Below are 11,734 nucleotides of genomic sequence, written 5' to 3'. Positions count from 1 at the left end.
CAAAGCTCGCGGCAGACCTGATGAAACTACAATTCCCATCAGCCACCTCCCTTGGCTGCCTGAGCCGGGATGATGGGGGCTGTAGTCCGCTCTCCGGAGGGGGCGCCCTGGGAGGCGGGAGGGGCGGCCGAGGAGCTGCGTCCTCGGGGTGACCTTCTTACTGATCCCCACAGCTACCACCTGGTCGGGATCAGCTTCTTTATCCTGGGGCTGGGCACTCTCCTGCCCTGGAACTTCTTCATCACGGCCATCCCGGTGAGACACGCGGCTGGAGTGGCGGCCCCAGGGCCACAACCACCGTCTGTCCCTCCAGCCGCCTTGGACCTGAGGGGGTACCAGAAGCTTTCCCTTCCCCGCCGCCTTTGACTCCTCATTATGCCTGGGTGTCAGCTGAAGCCAGGAGCCTCAGAGAGGGACGGTGCCTCTCATGGCTAGGAAGGCCAAGCTTTCAGGGATGCCCAGACCTTAGAGGGCCAAGGCCACCAGCCCAGGGGGTCCTGTGGAATCACCACTTCTGTTTGTCATTATTCTTGAGCTAGTCACTCCAAAAGTGGATTTCCCAAACCTTTGTTTTTCTTTGAAATAGCACGAATTACAATCATTCATCCAACAAATAGTCATTGTGCACCCACTGCGGGCCAGGCCCCATTCTTGGCACTGGGAACATAACAGAGGAAGTCTCCATCCTCATGGAGCTTATATTCTCTCAAGGGGAGGCAGAAATGTGGGGCTTGTATCCCCTTTGGGCCTGGGCTATTCATATATATTCAGTACGACAACTGTCCTCTTCAGTGCCTGGCTCAGTGCTGGGCCCTGGAGACCCACAGCAGAATCCACCCCTGGTCTTGAGAGCAAGATGGGTACCAAAGAGCGATTAATAATGTAACGTGACATGTGGCATCGAAGGCTTGGAGCAGAGTCCTGTGGGTCCTCAGGGGAGGGAGCAAATCCTTCCGCTTTGTAGAAGAGGTGATTTGTAACTCAGGGGAAGGGTCGGTAAAGGATTAGGGGTCCGTCAGGAAGAGGGGGATGGGCATTCCGGGCAGAAATGGCACCAAGGCAGGGGAGTGCCAGCCTGTCCAGGGAAAGGGGTGCCTGGAGTTTAGTGGAATGAAGCAGGAGATGGGGCACAAAAGGGAGGCCGAGGTCTGGTTCCGAATGCTGTTCCAAAACCTTGGGGCTTTGCCCTTGGTGGGTAGGGGAGGTTAGGCAGAGGCAAGACAGGATGTGTGTTCCAGAGGGAATGCGGTGGGTCGGAGTCTGGCTCACCTTAGGTGCCGGGTACTCAGAACTCCAGGAGCTGCTGCAGGAGTGGGGGTGGAGGCTGGAACCAGGGCACCGAAGAGGGAGGGTGATCTGAAGATGGAGCAAGGCCCAAGTTGGGGGTTCCTAGGGCTTGGGCTCTGTCCCAGACTTTAGCTGTTCAATTCAATGCGTATTCACTGAGCTCCAACTGTGTGCCAGGTGCTGGGACAGCACAAGGACAAACAGAGACAGTCCCCACAGACATTAACCAAGCCATCCCAAGCGCAGGCTCGGGGGGAGGCAGGGGGGAGGCTGGGGGATTCCTGAGGGTAGGTTGTAGGGTGACCATGTACAACCCCTCCCCTGGCATCCCGGCAGTACTTCCAGGGGCGGCTGGAGGGCGCCAACAGCACCACTGGGACCCTGTACACCAACCACACGGGTCCTACAGACACCTTCAACTTCAACAACTGGGTGACGCTGCTGTCTCAGCTGCCCCTGCTGCTCTTCACACTCCTCAACTCTTTCCTGTACCAGTGGTGAGAGGCCCGCCCTTGGGCTCCGTCCCAGGCCACCCCTGTGTGTCCTTGTCCCGCCCCCGCTGAGGCAGCTCCATCTGGGCCCAGGGAAGACCTCCCATCCTTCCCGCGCTCCCCTTGCACCTCCCCCAGCCCCCACTGTGCAGCCCTGGGAGGGGGCTCTCGCCTACCTTGCCCTGCCTGGCCTGGGCCCAGCCGGTGCCCACTCTGGCTCTCCCTATGAGCAGCATCCCCGAGACGGTGCGGATTCTGGGCAGCCTGCTGGTCATCCTGCTGCTCTTTGCCCTGACGGCGGTGTTGGTCAAGGTGGACATGAGTCCTGGGTCCTTCTTCTCCATCACCATGGCCTCCGTCTGGTTCATCAACTGTGAGCACCGCTGCCCCTACCCACCTCCCTGCCAGCCCACCCAGGGTTCTGCCCAGCCTTTGTTGTAGCTGAAAAGGCCCAACATATCCAAAAAGAGAAGACAGCTGTATCATCACCCATGTCCCCGATAGGAAATTGAGGCCAGGAGGGAGAGGAAAAAAGCCCTCGTCCCAGACCTCACAGCAACCAGAGAGCTGGCCTCCTGGCCCCTAGCCCTACAGGCTTCGGGATGCCCCTCGGAAGAGGAATGAATGGGGGGGTGTTACACCAGAGCACCAGGAGTCTCATGCCTCCCAGCCTAGTCCGGAATCCTCTGCGCACCCTGCCGACACCTCCAGGGGGCCCCCGGGGCCTGCCTACTGGAGCAGCGGCCCCCATTCTTGTCCCTCCACAGCCTTCTCTGCAGTCCTGCAGGGTAGCCTCTTTGGACAGCTGGGCACCATGCCTTCCACCTACAGCACCCTCTTCCTCAGCGGCCAGGGCTTGGCTGGGATCTTCGCTGCCCTTGCCATGCTCATGTCCATGGCCAGTGAGTGGACTTGGGTGCCTGGAGGGCAAGATGGCCTCTGGGATTCTGGGGAGCAGGGAGAGTGTGCCAGGCGTGAGATGCCTTGGAGATGGAGGTGGTGGGGCGATGGGGAGCTGGGGGTTGGGTTTGGGGAGGAGCAGGGCTCTCGAGCGACTGGGTGAGGATTGGGTTCACCTGGGGCAGGAGTCCTGAGGCCAACACTGGTTTGTGGCAGCAGGTTGAGGATTTGGAAAGGAGGGACCATTTTGGGATTCAGCTAGACCTGGGTTCGAATCCCGGTTCCCCTGCTCCCTAATGGGGGGCATCGGACAAGGCACCAAACCTGTGTCCCTTTCCCCATCTAAATGATGAGTATAGCACTGTCCTCAGATTGTAATAATTCACGTAATAATAACGAGTACATAGTAGGTGCTCAAAAAAATGGCACATAGGGAACAAAGAGAGAAGTGCAGGGCTGGGCTGGGGCCCTGCACAAGCCTCCCGAGTTTGTCAGGAAGAGGCCGGGAGGTTCACCTGAGAAAGTTATAATGCGGCGTGGGACAAGAGTTATTAGCTCTGTGGGAGCCAGTGGGACCAGCCATCGCCCCTTTTCAGCTGGAGTTTCTGCGCAGGTGACGTGGATGCCCAGACCTCTGCCCTGGGGTACTTCATCACGCCCTGTGTGGGCATCTTCGTGTCCATCGTGTGTTACCTGAGCCTGCCCCACCTGGTGAGCTTGGCAATGAGCTTGAGGCCACACTTCAGAGCATCTCAGAGTCAGAGATCCCAAGAGAAGCCAGGGGAGGTCGGCGGGAGGAACCTGGGTCCAGTCCTGATCTCCAAAGGAGTCAGCCACTGGGGGACCCCCAGCCTTTAAGCCAGCGGGATGGGGAGGGATCCAGATACCTCAACCAAGACAGGCAGGGCCAACACTTTCTTTCTGCAGGATTTCGCCCGCCACTACCTGGCCAAGAAATCATCCCAGGCACAAGGTCAAGAGCTGGAGACCAAAGCTGAGCTCCTCCAGTCTGGTGAGCCCTGAATCCTGCCAGGGAGGTGGAGACCCTGAGGAGGCTAGAGCCACCTCCACAGGGAAGCTGTCCCTCTGTCCCCAACTAGAGCCCTCACCCCTAGTGCCTTGTGCGAGCAGAGGCAGAAAATCATGAAGGAAAGTCAGGGGGATTTAAGTCATCCCTGCTGTCTTGTGGGCCTCGCTCTCCTCCCCTATAAAATGGGGAGGCAGTAGAACTTCAGGCGTGCAAGCTCTAGATCCAGATGCATCTGAGTTCGAGTGCTGACTTCACAACATTCAAGCTCTGTGACCTTAGGCAAGTCACTTAACCTCTCTGAGCTTCTGTTTCTTTGTAGAGCAATGGCAGAGAGAGAATCCACTAGAGTACTTAGTCTGCCTGGCACGTGCGTGTGCTTATTGAATAATAGCTAAGCGTATTTCTGTTGTTAATTCTCTTTGCCTTCACGCTGGGCTGAAGGAGGGTCATTCGTTTTAACTGCTGGGCGTCTCCCTGTCTCAGGCAAGGGTCACAGGCATGATCCTGCCCTCCCCTCTCGCCCCAGATGAGAAGAACGGGATTCTCAACAGCCCCCAGAAGGCAGCCCTGACTCTGGATCTTGACTCTGAGAAGGAGCCAGAACTGGAGCCTGAGGCACCCCAGAAGCCAGGAAAGCCTTCGGTTTACATTATCTTCCAAAAGGTTCGGCTTGGATATAACTCCCAACCACCATCCCTGGGGAAGAGAGGGCCGCTCTCTCCAGCCTTCCCCAGAGACTCAGAATGGAATGGGGCCTCAGTACTCACCTTGTTCACCCCAAGGTGACAGGGTCACAGTGGGTTGGGGTCACAGCCGAGCCAGGCCCCAGCTGTCCTGCTGTTGGGGGCCAGGGTTCGGGCAGGAGGGTGGGGGCTGAGTGCCCCGCCCGCTCACACCCCTGCCTCCGGCTCCCAGATCTGGCTGACGGCGCTGTGCCTTGTGTTGGTCTTCACAGTCACCCTGTCCGTCTTCCCCGCCATCACGGCCATGGTGACCAGCTCCACCAGTCCTGGGAAGTGGAGTGAGTGTTGGGAAGCAGAAGAGGGCAGAGCAGGGGAGTGAAGGGGAGAAAAGGAAGAGGGGAGCTGGGACCAAGACGAGCCCTGTGCCCCCCGCCCCCAGGTCAGTTCTTCAACCCCATCTGCTGCTTCCTCCTCTTTAACATCATGGACTGGCTGGGACGGAGCCTGACCTCTTACTTCTTGTGGGTGAGCGCACCCGGGCTGGGGCGATCTCATGGTTTTAGGAGGCCGTCGGGGGTCAGAGGGTGTGAAAGAGCAGAGAAAGGTGATTTCCCGGCAGTCCGACTGGTCTGGGCCTGGCAATGGATCAGCCCACCAGGGGGTAGTGAGCGCCTGGCTTCTGGAGGTATGCAAGTCAGGGCTCAGGCTGTGAGCCTTTTGAAAGCAGAAGCTATGTCCAGTTGACCTGTGTCCCCAGCAGCCAGCTCAGGGCCCAACCTTCGGCGCTCAGACACTTATGTGGAGGTCCCTGTGCCATGTGAGAGTTGGGACAAGCTTCCCAGTGTTTAGATTGCTTTGAGCCACGGTGCTGCTGCTTTAAATGAAATCTTCCAAGGAGACACGACAAAGTACATCAAAGAGGAGCCACTCTGATCCAAGCCGGGGTGGACCCGGATCCCCGGCTTCCAATCCACTCCGGCAACCCCATCTGCCCCAAAGGGATCTGTGGAACCCCCAGGGCCATTCAGAGGAACCGAGTGTGAAACCGAAAATGCCCTCTACGTCTCTTCCAGTTCTGCCACAGGGAGCACAAGCTGGAGGCCGGGAGAGGCAGAGGCTAGCCCCAGGCTGGTCCTTGATTGCTGGGTGGCCTTGGCCCAGCCTCTGGCTCTCCAGAGGCCCAAGAGCTGGGACCCTACTAGTTCCTGTGGGGTAGATCAGGGAAATGAGGGATGAGTCTGTCTTAGGTACCCCTGGGGCAGAGGCCCCGTTCCCAGGGACCGCCCTCACGCCAGCTTCCGCCGCAGCCGGACCAGGACAGCCGGCTGCTGCCCTTGCTCGTCTGCCTGCGCGTCCTGTTCATCCCACTCTTCATGCTGTGCCACGTGCCCGAGAGGTCCCGGCTGCCCATCCTCTTCCCGCAGGATGCCTACTTCATCACTTTCATGCTGCTCTTTGCTGTTTCCAACGGTTACCTGGTGTCCCTCACCATGTGCCTGGCGCCCAGGTCAGGGGGACAGCGGGGAGGGCCTGGGAGTGGGGAGGCGGGCTAGCTCTTTGAGGGGGGACAGCCTGCAAAGGGAGGGTGCATTCTGCTCTGGCCAGCCCAGCCCAAGCTGTCTCCAGACCTCACTGGCACCACCCTGTTGGGTCAGGCCTGAAGTGCTGAGTGGGCCCCAGGCCAAGAGCTGCCTAGTAGAGTAGCCCAGGCTATGATTCTGGGCCCTCCTCTCTGGGACTCAGTTTCCCCGTCTGTGAAATAAATCGGTTGGACTGTCATTCCTTAGAGCCTCGCTACTCCCAGAATTAATTTGAAAGGGAACTAAAGTTCTGGTCAAAAGCAGGGTTCGTAGGCTGTTTACTCTAGGGACAATGGAGTTGAGAATCCAGAGGGGTGACAGGGTAGGGGGGACCAGTTTGGGGACATCTTATCAAGAAGGAAGGCAGTCGAATCTAGAATCTTATAATATTGGACCCTAGGGGCCCAAGGAGATGTCCTTGTCCATAGGTTTCATGTTACAGATCAGGAAACTGAAGTCCAGAGTCAAGGGCCGAATTACAGTGGCCAGGAGGTTGGGTCAGCCCAGACCAGAACTCCGGTGTCTTGTTGTAAGGAGGACGGGGGCACTGGGGTGGGTCCAAGTTTGGCCCAGCATTTTCTAAGAGCACCTATTCCTGTGCGTTCTAGGCAGGTGCTGCCACATGAGAGGGAAGTGGCCGGTGCCCTCATGACCTTCTTCCTGGCTCTGGGGCTGTCCTGTGGAGCCTCCCTCTCCTTCCTCTTCAAGGCGCTGCTCTGAAGTGCTCCATCCAGGGCTCTCCCAGCCGCTCTCTTCTCGCTGCTGCTTTCAGAGCCGAGACCCAGCCCAGGGGAATGGCGACCTGGACTCAAGCCTCTGCCGGGCTGGGGCCCCTTGGTCTGGAGGTGCCAGGAGGAGGCAGGTGCTGCTCTCCTGCCCGGGCTGGCGGCCACTTGGGGTGCTGCAAGGAAGAATTCACCACCAGTCATTCCAACCCTCACCCAGGAATGGAGGTGACACACACAGACACCCATAAGACCTCGCCGAAAGGGTGACAATCAGAGAAAAGAGAGCCGAGGGCCACGGCCCCTCCTCGCCATCAGGAATTTGTTCATCGCAAGAAACCTACCTGCTAATCGCTGCGGATCAGAGGCCACTAGCGAGGTCTTGCCAAAGGTGTGGCTGGTGTGGCCCCAACTTCAAGTTCAGAGTGGACGTGGGAACCAACCCCGGGCGGGAGCTCTTCTTCTCTCCAGGCCTCAGCAGCCCATGGTCGAGTCTGCTGGACCCCAGGACAGAGGATGCCAGGGAGGGCGAGGGGAGCAGAGAGAGGAACAGGTATTAGGGATCTACGGGTGCTCAGAGGACCCCCTGGGCCTCAAACAGTGTTTTCGTTGCCAACACTTACTGTCTCCATTTCCCAGAACTCTGCTGGGCCTGGTCCCAGGTTCGCAGTCAGCCTGCATGCGCGCACTGCACTTTACAGTTTGTAAAGCTCTCCTACACCATCTCTCTCACGGAAGCCACATTGAGGCCCTCGGAGGGAGCCAGGCAGGGATTGTGCTCCCCCTTAGTACAGGTGAGGAAACCGAGTCCCAGGATCAAGGTACCGGTCCGTGGCAGAGCCGGGACCCAGCCCCCACCCCCTCCTCCCTGCCGGTGCTGCTCTTCCTGCCCGATGCCTGCTTCTCTTCTCCTCAAGGGGCTCAGGGCAGGAGGCCTGGGTACTTACTCCACCTTTTTGCTGTTTCTCCCTCTGACCCTGTTCCTGGGTCCGACAACAACCTTCTTCATTTGCACAATGAATTCACTGAGTCTTTCTTTCCAAAGTGCTTTCAGCTCTATCGGCTTTGATGAGCTGGGCGGGGTGGGGAGCCCTGAACCCGTTTGGCAGATGGGATGACCGGGGCCCTGATTGGGGCAGGGATTTGTGTGCATCCCTGTGATGGCCAAGGGACATTGGCCTGCAAGGAGCCCTGTGTCTCGGGCAGACCGCCTAGTTGCGTGGACAGCTGTTGCTCTCCCATTGCATTGGTGCCCTCTGCGGTCCCAGCCCCCTTCTTCTCAGAAATGGAGCCTAATGGAGGCAGTCAGCCAATTCTCTGGAGGACGGAGGAAAGGCCTGTTTCACCACACACCTGTGCTACCCTGCCTAGCCCAGAGGAAAGCAAGGGTTTTTTTGCCATTCTAGATACCAGCCTTTCTGCCCACAGCTATTATATACTGGGAGCTCAGCCAGCACAGGGCCCCCAGCTCACAAACCAGAGGCCGATGTGTATCAGAGGACAGTGAGGCAATATATGACTTTGGCAGCTGAAATAAAGCCACGGGGCAGATCCCAAGCGAGGATTCATTCCTTCAACCGCTATTCACAGTGCCAGGCCCTGGCCAGTCTGATGTCCCTGAAACAAAGGTAAACGTCCCTGCTCTCGAGGCCCTGGGAGGCAGAATGAAACTTTGTGACGGGGCTTGTGACAGTCCAGAAGTGTGTCTTACATGTAAGACTCCGGAAGCGGGTCATTGATTCCACAAGGAAGTCAGGGCTGGCATCCCAGAGGCAGCGTTCCCTCAGCTGGGCCTTGAGAGATGAATACGAGTTTGCTGGGCTGGAGTCGGGGAGGAGCATCCTAGGCAGAGGTACCAGAGAGTGTGGAAGGCATGGACATGGGATAATCAGGGAACAGTGGAGACTTCTGGCAGGGGGTGGGGCGAGGGAGTCCCTCAGGTATGAGGGAGGGGAAGGGAAGGGATGGGGGTGGAGCAGTGAGTTGGGGACAAAAGGCGAAAGGCCTTAGGGATGAGGCCTCAACAGGGGATTAGAGAGAGAAGGAGAGATACAAGAAAGGAAATGTCAGCCGCCTCTGCAGAGGCCATTAACTTAGCAGAGGGAACTTCCATATACACGCAGTAGGAACTTGCCCAAGTTCGCTGTCCTAGACCAAGGTCAAGGCTAGAGTACAGACTGACATATACTAAATGTAGTTGTAGTCCTGGGAGCATTTTGTGCGGACCACAAGGCCTAGCTCTGCCCTTTGAGTGAGACCGGTAGGGGCAGGACCCCAGTACTTTCTGGGTCCCTACTCCTTCTCTACCTTTAGATACTATTGTCTGTTGTACCCAAAAGCTCCCTAGACCTGCCACACTCACCCTCACAGGCCAGGCTACAGTCCCTGGAAACGCATTGGTACTGGCCCAGGGTTATCTGGTGCAAGCTTGGACTAAGCAGTGGAGAATGGGCCCAGAAAGAGGACACTCACCCTCATACGATGTCCTTATGATAGCACAACCTAGAATTCCTCTTCCCATCCTCTTTCCCAGTAGACCCAGCCCAACTTTTCCATCAGATCGGCGTGCAGCTGGCTTTTAATGTTGGAGACAAATACTTGGGCTGATGGGCTGCACTTGCCCATCCCTCTCCTGATGCCCAGTCCCCCAGCTACTGCTGTACCCCCAGCTAACACTGCTCCAGCAGCAGGCCCAGGTTTCCTCAGAAGCAGCCAGTTTCCAACAGCAAACACTTGGAGAGGGCTGTATGTGAGGGCACTGAGACAGGCTTGCTGGAGGGACAGAAATACTTGAAGGCCAGTCTTTACCCTCAAGTTGCTCCCCTTTTTATGAGGAAGAGGCCTCCTGGTTTGTAAATTGATTCAAATCTTTAAAAAGATTGTCAGAATGGATTAAAAAATGATTCAACTTTATGCTGTCTACAAGAAACTCACTTGAGAGCCAAAAACACAAATAGGTTGAAAGTGAAAGAGTGGGAAAAGATATTCATGCAAACAGTAACCAAAGACAGTGGGGTGGATATACTAATATCAGACGAAACGGATTTTAAGTCAAAAGTCATTTAAGAGACAAAGAAGGATGTTAAATATTCGTAAAAGGATAACTATCAAGAAGATGTAATCATTGTAAATATATACACTCCAACAACAAAGTCCTAAAAATATGAAACAAAAATGGACAAATCGAAAGGAGAAATAAGCACTTCTACAATAACAGCTGGAAATTTCAACATCCCACTTTGGATAAAGGGTAGAACAACTAGACAGATCAACAAAGAAATAGGACTTGAACACACTGCAAACTGACTAAGTCAAACAGCCATACACAGAACACTCTTATCTAAAAACAGAATACACCTCAAGTGCACATGGAACATTCTCCAGGATAGATCATATATTAGGCCACAAAACAACATTGCAATACATTTTAAAAGATTGACATCATACAAAGTATCTTTCGATCACAATGGAATGAAACTAGAAACCACTAACAGAAGAAAAATTGGAAACCACAAATATGTGGAAATAAAACAACACACTCTTAAACAACTAATGAGTTAAAAAGAAATCAAAAGAGAAATTAGATGGCAGTAACTATATACCTAGCAACAATTACTTTCAATGTAAAGGATTAAATGCTCCAATCAAAACATAGGGTGGCTTAGTGGATAAGAAAACAAGACCCTTACATATGCTGCCTACAAGAGACTCACTTCAGGTCAAAAGACACACGCAGACTGAAAGTAAAGGGATGAAAAAAGATGTTTCATGAAAATGGAAACAAACAAACAAAAAGCTGGGGTAGCAATACTTATGCCAGACAAAATGGACTTTAAAACAAAGGCTATAACAAAAGACAAAGAAAGACCCAGTTATCCCACTTCTGGGTATTTATCTGAAGAAACTCAAAACACTACTTTGAAGGGACATATGAATCCATACGTTCATTGCAGCATTATTTCTAGTAGCCAAGATATGGAGGGATCCTGGGTGTCCACCAATGGACAAATGAATAAAGAATATTCCATTCTATACAATGGAATATTACTCAGCCATAAAAAAGGATGAAATCTTGCCACCTGCAAATATATGAATGGACCTAGAGGATATTGTGCTGAGTAGAATAAGACTGACAGAGAAAAACAAATATCACGTGTGGAATCTAGAGAGCAGGATAAAGAAACGACAGAAACAAGATCATAGATACAGAGAGCATTTTGATGGTTGTCAGATTGCGGGGTGGGAAGCTGGGTGAAGGCGGGAGGGGATTAAGAGGTACAAATTGATAGCTACAAAATAGTCATGGGGATGTAGAGTATAGCATGGGATATACAGTCAGTAGTATTGTAATAACTACGTAGGGTGACAGATGGGTACTGGATTTATCAGGGTGATCACTTCATAAGTTAGATAAATGTCTAATCACTGTGTTGTACATCTGAAACTAATACAATAATGTATGTCAACTAGAATTGAAAAAAATATAAAATTTTAAAAAATAAAAAAAGAAATTAGAAAATTAATTGAGACAAATGAAAATGAAAATACAACATATTAAATTTTATGGGATTCAACAAGAACAGTGCTGAGAGGAAATTTATAGCTATAAACACCTACATTAAAAAGGAAGAAGGATTTCAAATCAATAACATAACTTTATACCTTAAGGAACCAAAACAAGAGCAAAGTAAACCCAAAGGTAGCGGAAGGAAGGAGATGATAAAGATTAAAGTGGAGATAAACATATGCAGGATAGAAAAACAATAGAGAAAAATCAATGAAACCAAAAGTTGGTTCTTTGAAACAATCAACAAAATTGACATACCTTTGACTAGACTAAGAAAAAAAGAGGGAAGACTTTGAAATTACTAAAACCAGAAATGAAAGAAAAGGTTTTAAATTACTAAAATCAGTCTATGGGCATGCCACCCTGAACAAGCCCAATCCTGTCTGATCTCGGAAGCTAAGCAGGGTCGGGCCTAGATGGGAGACCACCTAGGAAGACCAGGTGCTGTAGGTGTAAAAAATAAAAAATAAG

The 11,734-nt window shown here is 53.3% G+C and overlaps 1 protein-coding gene across 8 annotated transcripts in view; it reads left to right on the top strand.

Annotated features, from left to right (window-relative positions):
- SLC29A2 (solute carrier family 29 member 2) overlaps positions 1 to 8,247 on the top strand; it is a 9,602-nt gene extending 1,355 nt beyond the window's left edge. Inside the window, exons 1-12 of one of the 8 annotated variants that reach the window (XR_002782421.1) lie at positions 71 to 255; positions 1,624 to 1,784; positions 2,012 to 2,151; positions 2,546 to 2,680; positions 3,292 to 3,389; positions 3,606 to 3,690; positions 4,235 to 4,371; positions 4,624 to 4,729; positions 4,831 to 4,916; positions 5,639 to 5,898; positions 6,580 to 7,249; positions 7,336 to 8,247. Coding sequence is in view for 7 of the 8 variants with exons in the window: in XM_023535798.1 (XP_023391566.1) it covers positions 73 to 255; positions 1,624 to 1,784; positions 2,012 to 2,151; positions 2,546 to 2,680; positions 3,292 to 3,389; positions 3,606 to 3,690; positions 4,235 to 4,371; positions 4,624 to 4,729; positions 4,831 to 4,916; positions 5,639 to 5,898; positions 6,580 to 6,691 (1,503 nt within the window). In the remaining variant the exon portion in view is untranslated. Of the gene's footprint in view, positions 1 to 70; positions 256 to 1,623; positions 1,785 to 2,011; positions 2,152 to 2,545; positions 2,681 to 3,291; positions 3,390 to 3,605; positions 3,691 to 4,234; positions 4,372 to 4,623; positions 4,730 to 4,804; positions 4,917 to 5,638; positions 5,899 to 6,579 lie in introns of those variants that run through there. The other 7 variants (XM_023535800.1, XM_023535802.1, XM_023535798.1 and 4 more) reach the window with 7 other exon arrangements.
- Positions 8,248 to 11,734: the final 3,487 nt, after the last annotated feature.

Source organism: Pteropus vampyrus, unplaced genomic scaffold (genome assembly GCF_000151845.1).
Source record: "Pteropus vampyrus isolate Shadow unplaced genomic scaffold, Pvam_2.0 Scaffold144, whole genome shotgun sequence".
In the NCBI taxonomy this organism is placed as follows: domain Eukaryota; kingdom Metazoa; phylum Chordata; class Mammalia; order Chiroptera; family Pteropodidae; genus Pteropus; species Pteropus vampyrus.
The sequence above is the reverse complement of the archived record's forward strand: the minus strand, read 5'-3'. Positions and strand labels throughout refer to the sequence as shown.